Source organism: Microtus pennsylvanicus, chromosome 1 (assembly GCF_037038515.1).
Source record: "Microtus pennsylvanicus isolate mMicPen1 chromosome 1, mMicPen1.hap1, whole genome shotgun sequence".
Taxonomy (NCBI): domain Eukaryota; kingdom Metazoa; phylum Chordata; class Mammalia; order Rodentia; family Cricetidae; genus Microtus; species Microtus pennsylvanicus.
Genome location: NC_134579.1, coordinates 178,820,587 through 178,844,448, shown reverse-complemented (window position 1 = coordinate 178,844,448; position 23,862 = coordinate 178,820,587). Strand labels below are relative to the sequence as shown.

General features: G+C 39.0%; 1 protein-coding gene across 1 annotated transcript in view; it reads left to right on the top strand.

The window, feature by feature from the left end:
* Positions 1 to 23,862, top strand: part of Tbc1d32 (TBC1 domain family member 32) — a 200,535-nt gene that overhangs the window by 45,547 nt on the left and 131,126 nt on the right. Inside the window, exons 12-17 of the mRNA XM_075945999.1 lie at positions 1,743 to 1,883; positions 6,643 to 6,735; positions 10,100 to 10,242; positions 14,366 to 14,493; positions 21,607 to 21,808; positions 22,728 to 22,810. Of these exons, the coding sequence (XP_075802114.1) occupies positions 1,743 to 1,883; positions 6,643 to 6,735; positions 10,100 to 10,242; positions 14,366 to 14,493; positions 21,607 to 21,808; positions 22,728 to 22,810 (790 nt within the window). The remainder of the gene's footprint in view (positions 1 to 1,742; positions 1,884 to 6,642; positions 6,736 to 10,099; positions 10,243 to 14,365; positions 14,494 to 21,606; positions 21,809 to 22,727; positions 22,811 to 23,862) is intronic.

Sequence of the window (23,862 nt, the reverse complement as noted above, 5' to 3'; positions counted from 1 at the left end):
GTTTCATCGACTTTCTGTCCCCCTATCATGGCCCATTCTTGAAAATTCATGTTCAATTGCATTGTCTTTCTAAAATCCCTCCAATATCTTCCCCATGGTCTCAAATACCCTCTGTGCCTTATTCCTCCGTGGTCTAGTACTTTTATCCTCTGAGCTCTCCCACTTGTCCTCCAGAGCTCTGATTATACCATGTTGTTATAGAACACTGAATAGAAAGACAAGATTCATGCTACTTACTGTAGTTTTCAAGGGATGTGTGTATATGTGTATATATAGTGTATATATGCGTATACATGTATTCATGTTTATGTGAGTTGTGGGTGTCTGTATATGTATATGTGTAGTGTATATATGTGTGTACATGTATGCATGTTTATATGAGTTGTGGGTGTAGGTGTACATGTGTGAGGGTGCATGTGCATGTGGAAACCTGAGTTCAACTTCAGATGTCATTTCTTGGGGAACACCTTCCTTTCTTGTGACAGGACCTTAAGCTGGCCTGAAACTTGCTGAATAGGCTAATCTGTAAGGCCAGGGAGTCTCAGGAGCACATTGTCTTTGTTTTCTCTGAGCTGAGATTATAAGCATGTGCTGCATGCTGTTTATTGCTGTTTGTTCTTAATGTATTCTGGGAATGAAATTTAATTCTTTGTTCTTTCAAGGTAAACAGTTCATTAACCAAATTATTTCCCTTGCCCTTTTGAATAATTCTAAATACCAGTGAATAGATTAGGATCTTATAGAATTGATGCTCAATATAGTTTGAACATATGGGTGATGGATAAATGAATGGGGAATATATAATGTATGATTCTTGTTTTAGAGATTCTAATTTTAGTTGAAAGCATGATTGTAATCAGTATGACCTACTGTATGTAGTACAAACTAAATATCCCTTCATCAAAATGCTTGGGACCAGAACTATGCCCAATGTATTTTTAGTCTTTATCCAATATTGGGACATTTCCATAAACTTTATCTGTGTTGCCTTTTTATGTGGTTGCTTTTGTTTTATTTCTGTAGCTGTGACAAACAGCAGCAGATGGGAGGAAAGTTTATTAGGCTGACAAGTCCAGGTTACAGTGCATTATTATGGGGGACATCAAGGCAGGAACTTAAAACATCACATCCACAGTTAATAACAGAGAATAAAAACAGATCTATGCTCATTTGATCTAAGGTAGCACATCCACATTTATTACACACAGAATAAAAGCAGATCCATGCTTGTTTGCTCTCCCACTGTTCTGGACCGCTGTCTAGAGAATTTTACCACTTACTTTGGCCAGGGTCTTTGTATATAAATTAGCAATCCAAATGATTTCCCTAAAACATGCCCAGAAGCCAACCTGATCTAGATATTTCTCATTAAGACTCTCTGCCTAGGGGTTTATAGGTTGCATTAAGTTGACAGTTAAAATCAGCACAGTAGTAAAAATTAAATAACTTTTTTGTTGCTTTCTTTTGAAGTCTCTCTTTGGTGATGAATAAATTTGGCAGTATGATGGTATTTTTAGATTGAACACTGGCAACAGTGGTTACCAATTTTATAATGACTTCTCTCCCTCTGATCTACTGTACAAGATTATTGGAAATATTGAGGAAAATAAATATTAAAAGTTTATATCAGCAGTTTCTACAGCATAGATGATAACATGTTTGATTGTCAGGAGGGATTGAAGACAAGTATTGTGAAATACATTATTATTAAAGTAAATGGTCTTTTTTACTTCTATTTTCAGGAGACAAGCAAAAAAGTTTCTTCTACTCGGGACAAGAGCTGCAGTATATGTATTTCATTCACTCGCTGTGCCTTTTAGGAAGATTGTTGATATATACACAAGGCAGAAAACTATTTCCCATAAAGCTGAAGAATAGAAAAGGTAAGTGCTATTAGAATAAGTGAGTAGGTGAAGGTATGATACAATTTATAGTATACAGGTTCATATTTATAAATTTGGCTTAGTATTGTCATAGTCACTGTTCTGTTGCTGTGAAGAGACACCATGACCATAGCAACTCTTATACAAGAAAGCATTTAATTGGGGCTTGCTACAGTTTCAGAGGTTTAGTTCATTGTCATCATGGCTGGGAGCATGGTGGCATGCAAGCAGACATCATGCTGGAGAAGCATCCAGATAGACAGGCAACAGGAAGAGAGAGACACTCAGCTTGGATCAGGCTTTTAAAACCTCAAACCCAGCCCTGCTGACAAACTTCCTCCAACAAAGCCACACCCATTCCTACAGTGCCACACCTCCTAATGCTTCTAATGCTTCCATTTCCTGATTAAGCTTTTAAATCTATGAGAATACCACAGTATCTGTTTGGCACCATTAGTTTGCTCTTTATTCCTGTGATTAAATACTGTGATCAAAAACAACTTGAGGGGGAGAGGCTTTATTTCATCTTATAACTTATAGTCCTCCATGAAGGAAAATCAGAGAAGGAATTCAGTACAAAAACTTGGAGAACACAATACTGAAACCTAAAGCAGAGGCCTTGGAGGAGTGCTACTTACTGGCTTTGTATCCCTTGGCTTGCTCATCCTGCTTTCTTATACACCACAGGAAAATCTGCCAAGGGGTGGTGCTACCCACAATGGGCTGTGCTCTCTCCCATCAATCATCAGGCAATAAAATGCCCTATAGGCTTGCCTATAGGCAATCTGATAGAGGCTCTCAGGTTATTCTAGCTTGTATTAAGCCTACAAAGGAAACTCAACTAGCATAGGCTCTTAGCCACATACCTTGTAGTCATATGTACTGTTGCAATTTTTTTTCTTTCTGTCTTTATTCTTTTCAGTATCAGTATATGCTTATTACTGTATATGTATTTAATTATTCTCTTATTTCATTTTTCTAAAACTCTAGACTAGACATACTTGGTGATTCAATTCTGGATATGAAACTAGAAGGCCATTTAAAAATTTGGGTTAGCCTAAGGATTGTCTATGACCTTTCAGGGAAGGGTGGGATCACTCCTGGGCTGCTGGTCCTAGCTTCTATAAGAAAGCAGGCTAAGCAAGCCTCAAGGGCAAACCAGTAAGCAGCCCTCCTCCATAGCCTCTGCATCAGCTCCTGTCTCCAGGTTGCTTCCCAGAGTTTCTGCCATGATTTTTTTCAGTGACAGACTTAGGAGCTTTAGGTGAAGTAAACTCTTTCCTCCCCAAGTTGCTTTTGAGTATGGTGTTTTATCTTAGCATCAGAAAACAGAACTAAGCCAGAAATTGGTACTAGGTCATGGGGTGTTGCTGTGACAGGCCTGACCATATTGTTTGGAGGAGGATTGTAGATCGACTTTGGAACTTTGGGCTTGTCAAGCCATTGAGCGCTCAAAGCTCAGTGGGCATTTAGGATGTTGAGAGCAATGCAGGTAGTGGAGCCTGGCTTGTAACTTTTCAGAGTCCCTTAACAATTCTACCGGGACAGTTTAAGTGATCGTTTGAATTAAGAATCATTGAAAAGAAACCTTTACTCTGCTGGCCAGCTAGGACTGAAGAATCAGCTGCGATTAGAAGGGAAGAGAACCAGTGAGGCAGAATCTTATGGGGATGTGCTTACTCAGGGTCAGAACACAGAAGCTGTGGTCTAGAGTGCCCAAAGCTGTCCCTGGTGCTGGCAGCGGAACTTGGTAATGAGCAAGAGTCCACTGGGTGTTTCTGGTTTTTAAAGCGTGATGGGGTCCTGGAGAACAGCCAAGGTGTGGCATGTGAGAGTGTAATAGAAGCCCGTTGGTGAAGGGGCAGCATTAATTATAGGAGCCCCAAGATTGGAGATGACATGGAGAGAGGTTAAGGGGTAACACCATGTGGAAGGGTCAGAGGCCACCAAAGAGAGCCTTGGAGAAGCTATTGATGAAGATATAGCCCAGCTGCAGGAGAGAGGCTGGTATTTTAGAGACTAGTACCTTGGAACTACCTCCACGATGGTAGTGGATGAGAGCCACTCAGCCTCCAGGACAAGCTGTTTGTGATGTGCATGGCAGAGCTGGCCAAATGGAGTCCTTTGGAGTCAGAGGATTGTGACTGGGTCCCACACATCAGACATTGAACTTTTTACACCACCAAGTGTTTGCCGTGCTTATATTTGATTATGATTGTCCTTCCTGAGTCTCCCTTCTTGAAGTAAGAAAATGTGAAACTTATTTTGTCTTTTATAGGAGCTCACAGTTGAGAGACTTGAATTTTTGAGAGGCTTAAGAATTTTATAGATATTTTGGACATTATAAAGGGACATCAGATATTTTACAGAGACTGAGTATTTTAGGATTTTGCATATCTTAAAGACACTAAACTTCCAATGTATTTGAATTTTTAAACACTGTGGGTCCTTTAAAGTTATATTAAGTTTTATACTGGGATATTAATATGACAACTTGGGGATTTCTGTCTTAATTCAGTTTTCTGCTGCTGTGATAAACACCATGACCAAAAGCTACCTGGGGAGGGAAGGGCTTACTTTACCTTAAAGCTTCTAAGTCCATCACTGAGGAAACTGGAAGGAACTCAGGACAGCAACCTGAAGACAGGAGCTGATGCAGAGGCCATGGAGGATCGTTGCTTACTGACTTGCCCTTATAGCTTGCTCGGCCTGCGCTCTTAAAGAACCCAGGATAACCAGCCCAGGGATGACAGCATGCAGAATGAACTTGTTCCTCACATTTCCATCACGAATTAAGAATATGCCTTACAGGCTTACCTTCAGCCTTATCTTAGGAAGGCATTTTCACAGCCGAGGTTCTGTCCTCTGAAGTGATTTTCTAGCTTGTGTCAAGTTGACACAAAACAGCCAGCACATAGGATGATGCTGGGGAGAGCATCATATCATGTATTACTATACTGTTTTTACTGTCTCATTTAATTTAGCAAATTTGAGATCAGTTATCATCTTTTATTCTCCACAGATATTTATTTTATCTCTACTAAGAATGCATTATAGAGCAGAGTTCAGTACACTTTCTGAAAGCTGACAGTGAATATTATGGCCTGGTTGGATAATATAGTATGTCTATGGTTGTATAGAAAGTTAACACAGCCGTCCTGAGACTGCTTTTCTTAGAGTAGCTTGTTTGCAAGCTTGACTCTTGGTTGGCATATGGGGAATTGAACTCCTGCTAGTTATAGCACTGACGAAGGTACTTAAACTGTGTTTACTACCCCCTGTGCCTAAACTGTACAACATTGGCATTTATGCCAAACACCAGGTTTGTTTTTGGGAGTTGAAAATTTAGACATGTACTGGACAGAGGGTGTGTCTGTGTTCACAACCCCCCCAAGAAAAACCTTGATTACTGCATCTCTAGTGGGCTTTTCTAGAGGAATTGAATGCATTCTGCATGGATCCTCTGGGAGAGGCCCTCAGAAACTAGTGCCTGATTAGCTCTGGATTTTGCCTTCAGTAACCTTTCTTTTTGATTTTGCTTTGCATAGTTTTATTGTAATGTGTCATGTGATCATGATTGTATGGGGCCTGTGGGTCTTCCGACTTAATCAAATCAGAACGTGGGTTTTAGGACCTCTGACACAGTTTAATAACGGAAAATCCATTCTTAGCTTGTCAGCCTTACAAAATCTGGTCATATGAACTGTAGTTTATTGATGCTGTTACCGAGTCTATTTGTTGTGAACCCTCTTGTCTAGTTGTTTTATTTGCCCTAATCTATTTGAGCTCCTTGAGAACTGACAGGACATTATGTACTTCTCTTACAATGTTCAAGGCTGTGTCGTTTAGTTTAAGACAGTGTGGGGACATCATGAGCTCTTCAGTGACAGAGGTACTATTTCATATGGTATTGCTGGATGTTGCAGAACTAGAAAGACCAGTGAATAGCCTTGATAGTTTTGCAGGTATTCATCTTAACTTTACATGCCTCTTATCTATAATAAATTTAGCATTTTATGTTCTTTATAATGACTGTATTTTGCTCTATCTAGAATCACAGCTCATTTCAAAACTGAATTTGAGAATGAGGAGACCAGCAATCAACTTTAGATTATATAGTTTATTTTTTCCCCAGAATGTTTTCATGAAAGCTTCTACAGCAAGTCTTGGTAAACTGTAGCCTGTGGACCAAACCTGGCCTGCCATCTGCTTTGTGTTCCTGTGAGCTAGACATGTCTTTTACCTCTTAAAAAAGTGACTGTTTTGTGGCATGTGTAAAACATGAATGGCCAGTACTCATGGTTCTCACTCAACATTTATTTGTTGATTGTATATGTCCACCTCATGCTCCAGTAGCCAGCCCGAGTGCTTGTGATGATTTGGACAGAAGGCTTAAGTTATTGTAGTCTTTCATGGAAAAAATGCTGACCTTGTTCTACCATGCTAAAAAAGCTAGCTGTTCCAATATAGTAAGCTGAATTTTACTTGTGATAATTGATTTAACTCAAATAGCCATGCTAAGACTCGTGCATCTGTCATGGATTTAAATGATCAGCTTCAAACAGATGGCAGAACTATGCCTTAGTATAGCATGACAGTTGGCGTAGGAGCTGCCTTCTAATGGCGTTCTGGAGTAGTGGGTTCACAGTGGGTTTACACTGAAACAGTGATGCAATCTTACAAGTGAGTAGAATGTAGATAAATGTTTTTTAGCTTGTAAGCATGTTACAAATTACTTCTTTTTTTTTCTTTTGTAAAGATTCAGTATCTCTCAAAAATCTGCTGGTTTTGTTTACTCAACTCATCTATTATTCACCAAGTTGTCCAAAGATGACATCAGTTGCTTATTCAGGTAAATGCTCCCTTCCTAAATTGATTGGTTGATTGATTAACTGTGGTACTGGAAACTCAACTCATGATGCATCTCTTTTAAATGGAGGAAAAGAAATTAAACATTTGGACATTTTCTTGTCATGATGCTCTGAGTTATTTAGCAATAAACATCTGAGTCTTCTTTTCTCTTGATGCTTTGAGTGACTTATCTATTTTGGTAAATAGGTTATTTATTTATTTAATTCTTTTTACTGAGCTATACATTTTTCTCTGTTCCCCTCTCTTCCTTCCCTCTCTTTTTTCATCCTCTCCCATGACCCCCATGCTCCAAATTTACTCAGGAGATCTTGGGAAAAAAAAAAGATAAATAGGTTTTATTAAGACTCTGCGTTATTTATAAGACATAATATTGGTTCTGAAGTCAACCATAGAGTTCAGTTTTGTTCATAGATGTTTAAAGACTTCTCTATTCTATTAATGTTTTAATTTGGAGTCTGTTTGGCTGAGAATTTTAATGTTTTCTTAATGTCAAGATTCTCAAGTCATATCAAAAGGAATTTGATTGATAGATGTGCTTCCATTTGATTATTTTCTACCCTTTGCTCTTTCTAAGGTATTTTGTTTAGCTTGTTTGTTTTTGGTTTGTCTTTGTCACGGTTGCTATTTAGGTGATGAAATTCCATGATCAAAGCAACTTGTGGAGGGCAGGGTTCATTTGGCTTTCATTTCCATATCAGTGTTCGTCATCACAGGGAGTCAGGGCAGAAACCAGGAAGCAGGAGACCATGGAAGGGTGCTCCTTACCGGCTTGTTCAGCCTGCTTTCTTACAGAACCCAGAACCATCTTGCTCAGTGGTGGCCCCACCCACAAAGGACTGGGTCTTTCCACATCAGTCAAGTTAGAGAATGCTTTACAGTTCTGCTGATAGCCTGATCTTTGTGAGGCATTTTCCTCTCAATTAACTCTACCTTGTGTCAAGTTGACATAAAGCCAGGCGGCACAACTGAACCCTTGTCTACTTGACACACAAACATCACTTTTAAGGCACAACCTTTCCTTTCTCATACATCCCCAAGATCTCACACTAGTAGGAACATCACAATATAGAATATCCCAAAATTTAAAGGTTCCAGAGTTTTTAAAAATTTAAGCATATCAAAATTCAGTCTCTTCCCTCACCAGCTGCAGTACTTGGGAGAGTGGCCTCTCCACCTTGCCTGGGCAACACTGTAGAGCTAGCCATACAGGTATATATATGTGTGGGAAAGCCAATCCCAAGGAAGTGAAAGCAGAAGAGGCCCCGCCCCTTGCTCATAGCGTCAAGGAATGAACTAGCAAGGGCAATACTGGAGAGCTCACCCTGGTATTGATGACAGGAGACCTGGCAGGCTGACCAGCCCTGAAACTTCCTAGGCCCAGATCCAGGGTTATAACTTGGCCTACCCCAACATGCACCCATCTGTGATCTGCTGGAGCACATGAAGGGCCTTGTCCTGCAGACCCGAAGATGTAGGATCTCCACCACACATGGCAGCAATAGGCTATCCAAGAGCAGTTCCAGTGAGGGCCCAGGATCAATAGTGTAGCAGAAACCAGAGGCCTTGAACCAGACCACTGACTCCTTGCAGTGTACACTTGCACATAAAATCCGTGGATAAGAGGGTTTACTGCACGACTCACAATGGGACATTATAACTTTCATGATGAGATTTTTCTTCTTTTCTCTTAAATTTTATTTTATTTTAGTTTCGTGGTAGGGAAGTTGAAAGGGCAGAGGGTGGATATGAAGAAATAGGAGATGAATGGGATTGAGATGCATGATGTGAAAGACATATAGAATAAATAAGAAAGTTTAAATAATAAAAAAAAAACTCAATCTCTTTAAAATAAAATCCAAAATCTTTTAAACTTCAGAGTCTCTCAACTATGGGCTCCTTTCAAATAAAAAATAAATAAAATACTTTAAGGCACAATCATATGGTTCAAATCTAAATTTTAGTTGTTTTGGGGATTTTTTTTTTGTTAAGTGTAAAGAAAAAAGTCCTTTATGTTTTATTCTAAATTGCTATTTGTTCTTATGTATGTTAACCAGCTTATAAAAATGTTTCATATTATTGCCATTTAAAATAACTTCTACTTTTCTTTTGTATAGTAATAAAAATCTCCAAAGTAAAACATAATACCAGAAATAGAAATGTAGACCATAGTCTTTTAAAATTGGGAACTAGCTTGGAAATGCTAGAACATATTCTGAGAGGAAGTGGAATAAGTAAGAGAAAAAATGGATTGGGTTACATATTAGCCATGGAAGCTATGTACCAGGTATTCGGTATTTTCTGTGTGGTTATAAAGTGTGCTGCTCTTAACTGGGATTCCGAGTTTCTCTCTGTCTTTACACAAATGGTGTACTAGCTTAAGACCCCTGCTGTATATTTCTATAGCATTGCTCATAGTGAAAATGGTCTTTCCTTATTAAAAATAATCAATATTTTGACTTATTGTCTAGTCGATTGTCTGTCTTTCTTCTCAGGCTGCAGTGCTCTGTGCATTGTTCAATAGGTGTTTACTTGATCGTGTGAGTGGCCAAGTGCTCTTTGATAGGTGTTTCTCACTGGAAACAGGGTTTCTCATCTGGAACTGATTGAAAAATCACTAACGCCTTTCTTTTTCGGTCGGGTGTGAACTCGAAGTTAACATGCTTACGGAATGAAGACTACTGTAACCTGAATTTAAAATCCTTAGTAGTTTTGTACTCTTTCTTTTTAGGGCGCTCATATCACATTAGTGTGATGAGGGTAGATTAGCTATCTAATATTAAATCATCACATTTATTTCAGTGGTCATTCCAGCCATGTTACAAAAGTGCTTCCACCTATGGCTTTCTAACTCTTGTTCTAAAGGATGTGATGGTCATAGGAACGCCCCAGTTCTCCCTGCCTTTTGGGATAGCAGTGTGTCACCTTCTGAAAGTGTCAGTTCTTGTGTGCTTTCTTTTTGCTCAGAGTTCTATCTAAATGCTTCACTTAACTTCTGCTAACCTCATACACCCGAGTACAGAAAGAACGTGAACAAAATGAACATAACGAACTTGTGTTCTAGGAGGGAAAAGTCGAGTCTTTCAGCTTTATCTTCCATATCAAGGCTTCATTTGGTGTCTGACTGAGAAATGGTATATTGTCTTTTGTCATTTTTTTTATTAGCTTGAAGAGATAGTAAGCTGATTGAGATAAGAAGTTTCAGGTTCTAATTCTCATCTTTGGGCTTTAGTTGTATGGTCTTTGAACAGCTGAATTCCCTGAACACTTGGTGGAGCAGGAAATATTGCACAGTGAAAAGCCCCACTGAGCGGTGTCCTGACTCTGACCTTCTTTCTGCTTCTCAGAGAACTACTCTCCGGCAAGTATGGTGACTGATGTCCTGCAGATCCTCTGCGACCAGAAAGAATGTGCCGTGGAGTGCTTGTACAACAGCACTGTGACAGAGACACTTCTCCAGCCCATTCATAACCTGATGAAAGGAACCGCGGTGGGTGTCGCCAGAGAGGAAGGGAGCCTCTTCAATGGCCAATATTCAGGGGATCTTTATTTCTGACATGGCTGAGATATTTTCTTACCGATAGCTCTTACATGAATCTTTGCTGTATGGATCATTGTTAAATCATAGTTTATGCAGGTATTTGATGCATTAGTTATGACAGGAGGCAGGAATGCACATACACATACTATATTTTATTTTTGTTTTTAATCAAGCTTAGGTCTGCTGGTGTGAAAAACTTAGAAAAAAGTTATTCTATTAAGAAGCCATTTGTCTTGTGAATGCAATAAATCTTGTTAATGTCTTATGTATTTTAATGACAGTTTTATAGCTTTTGGAAATACAATTGTTTTCCTCAAGAGCCAACTGTGCCACGTAGAAAGAACTAATGTGAGAAAAAAAGGCATGTACAGCCCCAGAATTGATGTCTTCACAGATGTTCACACTGTGTGCCGTCAACAGCCACGCTATCTTCCCAGTTCACACAGTGACCTCAGAGCTGAACAGCCATGCTGTCTTTCCTTTCACACAGTGTGATCTCAGAGCTGAACAGCTATGCTGTCTCCCCAGTTCACACAGTGTGATCTCAGAGCTGAATAGCCACATTGCCTTCCCAGTTCACACTCACACTGCCTTCCCAGTTCACACAGTGAGATCTCAGAGCTGAACAGCCATGCTGTCTCCCCAGTTCGCACAGTGTGATCTCAGATCTGAACAGTTGCACTGCCTTCCCAGTTCACACCCACGCTGCCTTCCCAGTTCACACTCACACTGCCTTCCCAGTTCACACAGTGAGATCTCAGAGCTGAGCAGCCATGCTGTCTTCACAGCTTACACAGTGTGCTTCCTGGTGCTAGAGAATTTCCCTGGAGAATAAGCTGAGGCCGAGGGAAGTGACCTGTTCATACCAGACACCCAACACTTGGTGAAGCTGCTGTCCTCACCAGGATGGCCGTGTGTCCAATACAGCAGTCCACTTCTCTGACTTAAACTTCTTGTTGGTGACTTTTGAGTGCATGAGAAGGTTCATGTATGTTATCTGCTTTGTAGCATCTTTTATGGTCTCTCCTCCCTCTTGGGCCACACATTGTTGACTGCTGCTTGCTGTAAAATGTCACTGTTTTAAACTTTGTGTTTACCAAATTTTCTAAACAAGTTTATGTATTCTTTGTTTATTAAGTCCCCCTTCACCAAATGAAACCTGCCCCACATGGAAACATCCCTCCTATGCAGACTAAGGTGTTTTTTCTTTTTCTTGTATTCTTGTGCTGTGTCCTTCTGCAGTTCTCCTTGTATTTAAATTATTATTTGCAGTTTTGGGTATAGTAAATATCTATTTGGGAAGGTATGCACATACTGTGGTGTACATGTAATCACTTGTCCAATTCTTTTTTTTTCTTTTTCCACCATGTGGGACTTAGAGATTGACCTCAGGTCATCAGACTTGATGGCAAATGTCTTTACCCTCTATACCGTCTTGCTGGCTTTGAATTGTCCTTCTTGAGTATAGGCTAGTTCACTGATACACGGTAAACATCTATCTAGTACCTAATTTTAAGATATCCAGCATAATCTTCTGAGCCACTGGTCTGGCAGTGCTGTTTTAGATATTAATAATCCAGAAGACAGTTAAGTATATTTTTGTAAAGGGAGACTGTGCTTTCGTTTTTTGGGCACCCTGATCTGAATAATCACACCAAAACAATATTAATTACAATACTGTTTGACCAATGGCTCAGGAATATTCCTAGCTAGCTCTTACATCTTAATTTAACCCAAGTCTATATTAATCTGTGTATCTCCATGAAGCTGTGGCTTATTGGTAAGGTTCTGGTTTCCTTCTCCTTTGGAAGCTCTCTGATTCTGCCACTTTCCCCCTCTGTCTCTGCTTGGATTCCCTACCTTGCTATTTTCTGCCCTGCCATAGGTCAAAGCAGCTTATTTATTAACCAATAGTAATAAATCATATTCATGGTATACAGAGGGGAATTCCATATTGTCTCCCCTTTTCTGTCTAAATAAAAGGAAGGTTTTTACTTTACCTTAGTAAAGTTACATATACAGAACAGTTCCATGCTATTGCCTGTAAGAAGGTTACTCTGATCACTCTCTGTGGAGCAGATATTTAGCATGAGCAGCAGAAAGTTCTATAGGAAAACTGTGTGTCTGACAGAATATTTGTGTACAAATAGAACTTTAATATATGTGAGATATGTAACACATTCTAGATAGAAGTTTCAAGAAAAGTGGTTTATATGAAAATAGATTATGTATGAAAATTGTGAGATAATCATGTGTGTACCTACATCTTTATATTTTCTGTATACATATGTACAATCAGAACACACATACATAAACACATACGCATATATACACACATACATAGGTACATGTATAAACACACATATACACATAGGTACATACATAAACACATATACATACAAACATGCATACACAGGTATATACCAACACACATGTATATTTTTTTCTTGGGGCAGGGTCTCTAGGCTGACTTCAGACTCTCAGTCTTCCTGCCTCATTTAGCCTTATTAGTGCTGGAATTACTATAGATATGTGTACTTATTTTCCTTTCTTATTGGTGTTACAAAATAACTAAAGAAGATAATGTAAAAGAGAAAGGGATAGGCATCTAATATCTAATTTCAGATATCTAGAGTCATGTAGTGACCCATTACCACACTGGCGCTCTGCACTGGGTATTATAAAGGAACAAGGCATGTTTACTTTAGCTCCTAATACATCATGGTAGGGGCATAAAAGCTGTTTGCACTGTATCCACAGTTAAGAAACAGAGACTAATACATGCTGCGCTCAGCAGCTTTTCTACACTTCCAGAATCCAAACCAGGGAATGACACCCCCCTCAGTGGACCGATCACCACTACCACATCAGTTAATGAAGAGAATCACTGCAGGTGTCCCGAGGCCTGGTACTTCTCCATTCTTTCAAGTTCACAATGAACAGTAATCATCATCATCCTCATCCACACACATGTGCACGCGTGTGCCTGCACACACAGTAAATGTAATGTGTATGTGTGGGGTGCAGACATGTATGTGAAGATATGCATGCCTGTGTGCCTTGGGGAGCACAGAGCACTTTGTGTATCCTTCTAGTCCCCTTTCCATATTATTCCATTGAGACAGGTACTCTGCTGGAACCTGGAGCTACCCAGGAAGCCCCAGCATTCTCCCGTCACTTCCTGAGTCACAGACACGTACAGTCATGCCTAGTTTTAAGTGTGGGTCTTGGGAACTTGAACTCGGTTCTTCATGCTTTGTTAGCAGGTACTCTTACCCACTGAACCATCTTCCTAGTCCCCACCATATATAATTATAGGGGACTATACCTCATTCATATTCATTAGTGGAATTCATGAAAATTTTAATATTGTATTAGTTGTAAGATGCATGTTTTAAAATACAGAGAATATGGACATTAGCGTTCATGCAGGAAGAAAGCAATAAGTAGACCCTGAAAATAACATGAGTTTCTGTAAGTTGACTTCAGCACTAACTTAATTTCCAGGTTTCAATATTTTCTTTATGCTATTATATATTGGCTAAGATGTATTAACAATTCCATTTAAAGTGCGCAGATATGACTGATCAACTTTGTTGTCCATGTGGTTGATATTATTGACTATCAGTGAGCTCATGAACTGGCTGTCTCTGGTCAATCTTTGTCCAGTTAGGTAAATAAGGGGATGGTACCGATATAACCAAGTTAGTGTATTAGATACCATATATATCATGAAGAACTTGCAGAAATATGGTACCTGAAAAGTACAAGACAATGCAGATAGGGAGGGGGCTACAGCATTAGGCATCCAGAACTACACATGAAGCTGTAATACAGACATGATTCTTAATAACTGACTTAGGTGAAAATCTTGGATTTATTTGCTCATCAACTCTGCTGGTGAAAGAATATAATCTAATGACACATTTAACTCAGACATATTATTTCACAAGCAGAAGTCCTTAAGGTTTCTGTTGTTGTTGTAGCCGTACAATTTTATTATACTACGTTCCACCCCTGCTACATCATAAAATTATATGATTTGTCTTGTCGTTTTTTTAAAAATGTGCAGGCCGCTCCAGATTGCTCTGAAACAGCTTTAATTTACATAGCGGATATTTTGGCAAGAATTGCTTCTGTAGAAGAAGGACTTATGTTGCTTCTTTATGGAGAAAACATGAACTCTTCTGAAGAAGAAAGGTGTGTGGACATGTTAGCCTGTGTTCGGGGTGGATAGGTTTCCCAAGCAGGTACTAGCGGCACATTAAGCCATCTTTGATGTGATCTCTTAAAATATTTATCTATTGTCTTTACGTGTATATATGTGTATGCCTGCACAAGTTTATGTGCACCATGTGCTTGCAGGCTTCCCTGGAGGGTAGAAGAGGATGTGGGATGTCCTGAAGGTAGCATTACTACTTAATTCCAAAGATTACTATATAATCTTAGCTCACAGTAAGGGCAGCGGGCGTCATTCCAGATGGGAACCCACACCTTCTCACCTGTTCCCCAAGACCCTCTGACAAACCCCAGACTTCTGAAACCACAGGTCGTTGGGTTCAGTCAAACAGATTTAGTCCAGTACTCCAGTGTGGGTCTCTGTCTCTATCTCCATCCATCGCCAGATGAAGGTTCTATGGTGATATGCAAAATATTCATCAGTATGGCTATAAGATAGGATCATTTCAGGTTCCCTATCTTCAGCTGCCCCAGGAACTAACTGGGGACCTCGCCTTGGGCACCTGGAAGCCCCTCTAGGTCCAAGTCTCTTCCCAACCCTAAGATGGCTCCCTTAATAAAGATATGTGCTTCCCTGCTCCCCTATCCAATCTTCCTTTATCCTAATCATCCCGTAGCCCCAAGTTCTCCCCATCCTACCCTTCTCACTTTTCTCTCCCCATCTCCCCTTACCCCCCTCCCACCCCACCCTTAAGATCCCGATTTTTTGCCTGGCAATCTTGTCTATTTCCCCTACCCAGGAGGATAGCTATATGTTTTTCTTTGGGTTCACCTTCTTATTTAGCTTCTTTAGGATATCCAATTATAGGCTCACTGACCTTTATTTAAGGCTAGAAACCAATTATGAGTGAGTACATCCCATGTTCATCTTTTTGGGTCTGGGTTACCTCACTCAGGATAGTATTTTCTATTTCCATCCATTTGCATGCAAAATTTGAGAAGTCATTGTTTTTTACCGCTGAGTAGTACTCTAATGTGTATATATTCCACACTTTCTTCATCCATTCTTCCATTGAAGGACATCTAGGTTGTTTCCAGGTTCTGGCTATTACAAATAATGCTGCTATAAACATAGTTGAACAAATGCCCTTGTCATATGATAGGGCATCTCTTGGGTATATTCCCAAGAGTGGTATTGCTGGGTCCAGGAGATAGAGACAGAGACCCACACTGGAGTACTGGACTGAGCTCTCAAAGTCCCAATGAGGAACAGAAGGAGGGAGAAGATGAGCAAGGAAGTCAGGACCAAGAGGGGTGCACCCACCCACGGAGACAGTGGGGGCTGATCTATTGGGAGCTCACCAAGGCCAGCTGGACTGAGACTGAAAAAGCAGGGGATAAAACCGGACTCTCTGAATATGGCGGACAATGAGGGCTGCTGAGAAGCCAAGGACAATGGCACTGGGTTTTGATCCTACTTAATGTGCTGGCTTGGTGGGAGCCTAGCCAGTTTGGATGTTCACCTTCCTAGACCAGGATGGAGGGGGGAGGACTTTGGACTTTCCACAGGGCAGGGAACCCTGACTGCTCTTCAGACTTGAGAGGGAGGGGGAGAGGAGTAGGGGGAGAGGGAGAGGAGTGGGGGGGGACGGGGAGACTAGTGGGGGGGAGGAGTGGGAGGCTGGGAGGAGGTGGAAATTGTTTTTTTTCTCAATAAAAAAAAAGAAAGTTAAAAAAAAACAGATTCAGAGGAGAAGCCACACCCCCTTTCCTCCTCTGCTGTCACCCAGTCCTAGCTCCTCCTTTGCAGTGATAAAGTGTTGTGGCATTTAGGCTTCTAGGCTTTCTCTGTACTTCTGATGGCACGATACTTGGGCAGACCCGTGAAACTGTAAATGTGTCTACTCTGTGGGATAAAACCGGACTAACTGAACATAGTGGACAATGAGGACTACTAGAACAATGGCAGTGGGTTTTTGATCCTACTGCACGTACTGGCTTTGGGGGAGCCTAGGCAGTTTGGATGCTCACCTTACTAGACCTGGGTGGAGGTGGGTGGTCCTTGGACTTCCCACAGGGCAGGGAACCCTGATTGCTCTTCGAACTGATGCGGGAGGGGGACTTGATCGGGAGAGGGGGAGGGAAATGGGAGGCGGTGACGGGGTGGAGGCAGAAATCTTTAATAAATAAATAAATTAAGAAAAATAAAATGGCATTATGTACCTTACCTTAAATCTCAGTCCTTAAATACAACATGGGCATTTTCTTGGGTGAATACAGAATGTAACATCATTTTATTGTAGCATTATGTTCTTACTTAGTTTATTTTAATTTATTCAGATTCCCCCCTCCCCTTAACAGCAGGCTCTGCCTCAGATCTTACCTCCATAAATGACACTGTAATCAGCAGTCTTTAGCCTATTGCTAAGATGAATTATGTTAATTGTTTTTCAGAAGAATTGGGCTTTAAAATATTTATTTATTTTGTATATGAGAGCTCTATTTGCATGTATGCCTACATGACAGAAGAGGGCATCAGATTCCATTACAGATGTCTGTGAACCACTATGTGGTTGCTGGGAATTGAACTCACGATCTCTGGAAGAACAGCCAGTTCTATTAACCACTGATCTATCTCTCCAGCCCTGACATGAATTGTTTTCTAAGTGCCAAGCAGCCTATTCAGGGAGTAAATTACACTTGATTATGAATATTCCTCTTCCCCATTTTGGCTTTGAGTTTCTCTGCCATGCTGACACATAATATCAACTGCTGAAACCGCAATATCTTTGTTTTTTTTTTTGATATTTACTACAAGCTTATTTCATGAATTAGAAATGATTTCTTCTGTTTCTGTCTTCTGAAAGGAATTGCGGAGAACTGTTATAATTTCTATAAATTTTTGATAGAATCCATTTGTGAGACAATGAGAACCTGGTGTTATCTAAGTCTTTTAGTTGCTTAATTTCTTTATTAGATATATAGACCTGTTCAGAGTTATTTCCTTTGGTATGAAACTTAACAGGTTGTATCTTTCAGAGAAATGGTGAAGTTACTTATTTATGGTTTAGAGTTGCCAGTAATATGCTCTGGCTATCTGGTTATTGCTGGGCTACCAGTGGTGAAAATCTCTGCCCTTGTTCTGGTACTAATCATTTTAACTTCACTGTTGTTGTTATTATTATTATTATTGTTCTAATTTGAAACTTAACAATTTTGTGGCTTTTTCCAGAAAATCAATTCTTGATCTTGTTGATTGTGTGTGTATAATTGCATGTGTGTGGTGTGTGTGCACATACATGTATTCACAGGCGTACACATACTTTGATATATGTGTGGGTATCAAAGGACAACATTGTGTGCTGGAAGTAGAACATCTTATTCCTGTTGGAGTACAGTAAATTTGTTCAGTTCCATGGATAATGAAATTGTCATCCCATACTTTCTCATTTCCCTCCAGTTTTTCTTTATTTGTTGCTTTGTTTTCTTTTATTTCTCCTTAGATGTTGGTAACCATTACAAGGGCAGTTGTCACTTGTGGTCTTTATACTGTGTAGAAAATGCCATGACATTTTTCTGGGAAAGCCCTAATGAAGCCTCTTGCAGTTACCTGCCTGAAAAAACACAAGCCTCTCAGCAGAAGACTGAGTGGAAGCTGGGCTGGATCATGAGCATCAGTGTGTCCTCTTGATTTGATCTTCCCTTTGCTTCCCTTCCCTTATACATTCAGTTTGCCATATTTACCTGGAGATGTTAAGTATATAATGATTTTTTTTAATTATGAAGATTTATCTTTTGTCATGAATTCTAAGACCTCCTTATCTATTACTTAATCCTTTGAAATTTTTTTTCATTTTTTTAAAAATAAGACCTTACTAATAATACAAGCCAGCCTTGAACTGTGATTCCTCCAAGTAATCAGTTCTAACTCTATGTAAGTTCATTAAATTGCATGGACTTTGAGTTTGCTTAATTTTGATGTGTGATGTTTTATTAATTTGTTATTTTTTATAAAAAAGTTTATAAAATTAAAAAATAAAGTTACTTGTTAGAAAAATTAAAAAAAATGAGTGCCATTATGCCTGGCATTAATAATTTAAAAACTAGTAAGTTTTTCTGTTTCTATATGAATATTAATAATATTTCTAGATGAAATCAGGGTTCTGCCAGTCACATGTGATGTGTATGTGGATTTATTTTCAAAGAAAGTTTTTTTTCACATTGAAGCTGAACAAACAAGATGTTAATTACCAGAAGTGCCTTCCAAATCATCATTGTGTAAAGTTTGTATCAATTGTTTTCTTAGGGAAAATACTAGAATTTTTGCAAGTACAATTAACAAGAGTCTGGCTCATTAAACTTTGTTTTTCACAATGGAGCAGTGAGCAGCTAGCTAACTGTAAAAAGGAATTAGGGGACCAGAAAATGACTTAGCAGGGAAACAAGCCACCTGCCAAGCCTGATGACCTGTGTTTAATTCCTGGGAATCACATGGCAGAACCAGAGAGCTGGTTCCTGCAGTTGTCCTCTGATCTCCAGGTTGTCCTGTGACTTACACACGCACACACACACACACACACACACAGAGACACACACATAGACACACACACACACACTCACACACATGCACATACATAAACTCACACACATACACATACATAAACACACACACAGACACACAAGAATTTAGGAATATTTTTATGAAGTGCTTTGGCATTACCTTTATGATGATATATGTTTATAGAACCCTGCCTTTTGTATAACAGGACAGTGGGTCATCCATTTCCTTATCGCTTAGGAGGGAATTATTAATGACAGCCCGAAAGTCAAGGAAAATAGTTTTAGGGAACAGAAGAGAAGAGAAGAGTGGAGACACGATCAATACATTGGTCATACTTAGATTTTACTTTACAATTAAGTAGCTGCATTAGGCTTCAAATGTTAAACAAATTCAAAAGAAAGAACTCACAGTTTTTAAAATCTACAAAGCAAGCGAGTAAGTAAACTTAACAGTCATATTAGTGACAAACTCATTTCATCTAGTAACCCCATTATCGTTGAACTTGTAGAGAGTGGTGTAATGGAAATAATCTTCAGTGCCAGTTGTACTGGTATGTTTAGAAGCTGTATTAGTGTTATTTTGAAATTGTTATGGATAATAAATGGATATGTAATGACATCAGGAACTATTTTTTTAGTGTTAAAAGCATAAAATTAAACAAGTAAAATCTTGACTATTTAATTCATAATGGAAATGCATTTATGAACTTACTTTTTCTTCTAACAAGCTTCATCTTTTCAGATCACCACCATAGAACAGGCCTAGAAGGAATGGTATTATCGACAGTGAACAGTTACCTGCATTGTGGTATCTCTGTTTCCTGCTCTTTTTGCTAAGAGGAGACAGGAAGCCTTGAAGAAATGACTGTTTCTAGGTCAGGGATAAGAAGTGTACAGAATCACCCTTGCATGATTTTGTTTCTAGAAGTCAAGGTAGTTATTTAAAACTAGCAGGATAGGGCCAAAAGTACCTCGAGGGAGATTCTACTTTCTTTAAGATGTGCAACTTGAGGCTCAAAAATAATGGGTGCAATAGGGTGAAATATATTAGCTCTATAAACATGGATTTTTAAAAATATTAAAAATATAAGAATAATAAAAATAAAGCAAAATGGGCTGAATAGTTTCTTAAAGAGTCTGCTAAGATGCCAAATGTATTTATTAGTTTGCAAATTGATAAAGGTTAGAATATTTTTCCAGCTTTACTTTACACACTGTATTTTAAAGAGTTATATAGAAAAAATTCTTTGCGGAAGAAGTCTAGTTAGTAAAAACAAACAAAATCCTTAAAGCAGAAAAGATGCATGTGGTATTTCTTCATAAAATCTTGGTACTCACCATAATAGTTGCTAAAATCATCAAGTGTAAAGCTTTTCTTGCCAGAAATGCCATCTGCCAAGCTAATTTTTAGTATCACCAAAATTGGGACCACCAGGTTAGTGTTGAATTCATGCAGGAGGCACACACACCACTCACAAAGTTATTTTACCAAAGAAGAAAAAAAGAGAGATAACCAAACTTTAAGCCTCTAGAGCTAATTATTATCTTGTAGAACATTTGGGGAAATAGGAAGTGGGGTTGAAGATACTATGGGAAAATAGTCATTCAAATATAAAATCATTGAATCATTGACCTGGAGAAAAAGGGTTTAAATCCCCTGGCGCAACCAATAAGACTTGTATGAAATGTCCTTTACACAAACGTGTCTAGAGGTAATGACATATTTAAGAGAATGCAGAGAAGTTTGATGTGGGATGTCTAATGATGATAATAATAATAATAATAAAATTAATAATAATAAAAATTATCATGTGGGTATATTACATTTAAAATAGGAATCTTGTTATTTTGAGATGTGTACTGGCATCCATATGCAAGGCAAGGATGGTGAAATGTTTGTAATGCTGTTGGAGAAAGGTAACTGGAGGCTTTGGTGTTCTCTGAGTCTAATGCTTATTGCCTCTGTTCTGAATTCATTGTGCTAAACATCTAGAAAAAGTAGTAACACTGCTTTTCTCTGCAGTTAGACATACTAGGTTACCTTGTTTCTTTCTCAAATATTAGCTGTGTGGTATTGTGCAAGTTATTTCTATAATCTGTACATGTACTGTACTGTAAGCTTCTACTTCAAAAGACTGGGAAAAACTATTTGAGGACATTAAAATACCTGCAACAGTAGGTTTTACATCGGAAGCATTTCTGTCTGTGCTATTATTATTGCCAGGAAAACAATCTCCAACTTCTAGATAGGGCGGCTGTGTTGTTATTGTGATGGGGAAGGTAGCAACAGCTCAGACAATAAGACTCGCTCTCTGGAAAATCAAGAGCACTCATGGGTGACCCTGACCACATGGCATCTGTGTCTCTTAAGTGTCTGTAGATGTGGCTGTTTTCCCCTATCTAACTACCCTTTTCCATGTTCCACTGGAACGTTCATGCTCGTGTTGATGGATGAGGCATACTGACTTGTTTGTGAATGCTATGAGCTATCTAAAGAGAGCTAGCAAATGAGCTCTGTGGAAATGGGCTGTTTTGCTGCCTGGCCTTGGAATCACATCTGTGATCTCTTCTTAGTCCTACAGGTGCTCATGTAATAGCCAAGTTTTCAAAGAAACTTCTTGATGAAGATATTTCTATTTTCTGTGGATCAGAAATGTTGCCTGTAGTTAAAGGAGCTTTTATTTCTGTGTGTCGTCAAATATATGCCACATGTGAAGGCTTGCAGGTGCTGCTTTCTTATGGTTTACACGAATCTATAGCAAAGGCGTGGAGGAAGGTATGTATTTTAATCCCCCCACACAGCCTGCAGGTTTTTATTTCATTTACAGGCATCACTGTAAATACTACTGTGGCAGATTTTTTTTTCTCCCAAGACAGGAATTCTCTGTGTAGCCCTGGCTTTCCTGGAACTCTCTCAGTAGACCAGGCTGGCCTCAAACTCAGATTTGCCTTCCTTTGCCTTCTGAGTACAGGGAGTAAAGGTGTGTGCTACCACCTTTACTCATAGGATATTTTAATGGGACATGCTTCTTCTTCATCATCATCTCCTTCTCCTTCTCCTCCTTCTTTCTCCTTCTCTTTTTTCTTCTACTCCTCCTCCTCCTTCTTTTTCTGTTTTTTTCCTTCCCCCTCTTTCCTCCTTCCTTCCCTCCCTTCCATCCTTTCTTCCTTTTTTGAAACAGGGCCTCACTATGTAACTCTGACTGGTGTGGAACTCACAGAGATCTGCCTGCCTCTACCACCTGAGTGCAGGTATTAAAGGCCTGTGCCACCATGCCAGGCTAAGTATCATTTCTTTCACATTGTCGTGGGTGGTATTAGCTCTCCATGCTTCTTAGCTTGGCCCAGGACGACCTCAGACCCTCCTCTTTTAGTAGAGGTAGGCTCTAAAGGTTTACTTGATTACCATGATGTTTTTCATTGTGGTAGCAGGAGCTTTAGCTGAATTCTTTGTGTCTAGACTCACTGTCTTCTGTGGAGGTTATGACATCAAGAACATAGTAGAGCAGCGGCCATGCATAGACCAGGGGATTGCTTAATCTTTTAGTTTTATTGAAACAGATAATTGAATTTTGAAAGCAACTGTGTTAAAATGCATTAAGTTTAAAAAAGCAGAAGTGCTATCAGTTAGAACAGCAGAGAAACAAACTAATATATTTTTTTATTTTCTGTTTTTGTTTTTTCCTTTCTTTTAGACAAGCTTGCTATCGGAAAGGATCCCCACTCCAGTAGAGGGCTCAGACTCAGTTTCCTCAGTGAGCCAGGAATCTCCCAACATGTAAGTGTACTTGTTCAACATTTCTCTATTGTGCTTGCTGAAATAATATAGAAATAATTGAAATTCATTGGAAAACTATGGCAAAATATTTTCCAGGAAGTTAAACTGTATGTATAGAGCTTTAAGGAAAATTACACTTATTATTTATAGATTATGTGATACTTGTAGCTATTAACAAATCTAGAAATATTAGATAACTTTTGCTTCATTGTGTATTTATGTTTTTCGTTAGGAAGCTTAGTATATTGCAAAGTTTTTAGAAAAACTGGAGGATTATCAAATACTAAAATTGGAAAATTAACTTGCATGTTCAGTAGAAGTAAAATGTTTTCAAATGCTGGTAAAATCTATTTTACGTGTTTTTCAAAATATGGCAGAAGTGCAGTTTAATTATGGTTTGGCATTTGAAAATTATGTAAATTAATATTTCAGTGTATATCTTTATGCTCTTTTATAAATATTAATCTGTGTGCTAGCAGGTTAGCAGGGAAGATACTTTATTAAACTAAGGTTTCATGACCTACATGTTCCAGGTTCTTATTTTAGTTCTATGGTTGAGTATTGGCACAGTATGAAAACATAGTAGGGACAGCCTTCAGGGATGCTCTTTGCTAAGTGTTGACTTTGGATTCTTTTTCTTTTGTAGGTTAGAACTTAACTTACAAAATCAGTTAATTTTTTTAAATTTAAGAAAAGTGTAAAGATTCAAGATACTTCATTCTCTAGAAGTTTCCTGTCTATTTTTTTCTAATATGGTTATCCAACACTATTAACTGCTGTTCCCCCCCCCCCCCCATTTTTTCCATTGAGAAATTGTGGGAAAATTAGACAAGCTTTGTCTAGTCACAGCCTGTAGCCTTAGCTTTCCTCAAAGGCACACCTCACTGTCCTCAAATGTCATCGCATATAAAGCAGAACAGAATACATGTTTGCTACAGGGAGCTGTTTCTGTTGAGGGAGTGTCCTGGATAAGAGGCCCTGCTGGTGCAAGAGTGCCCTACCTTTGTGATTTGTGTTTGTTTTATATGTAGGTGTACAGAGGCAGTGTTACA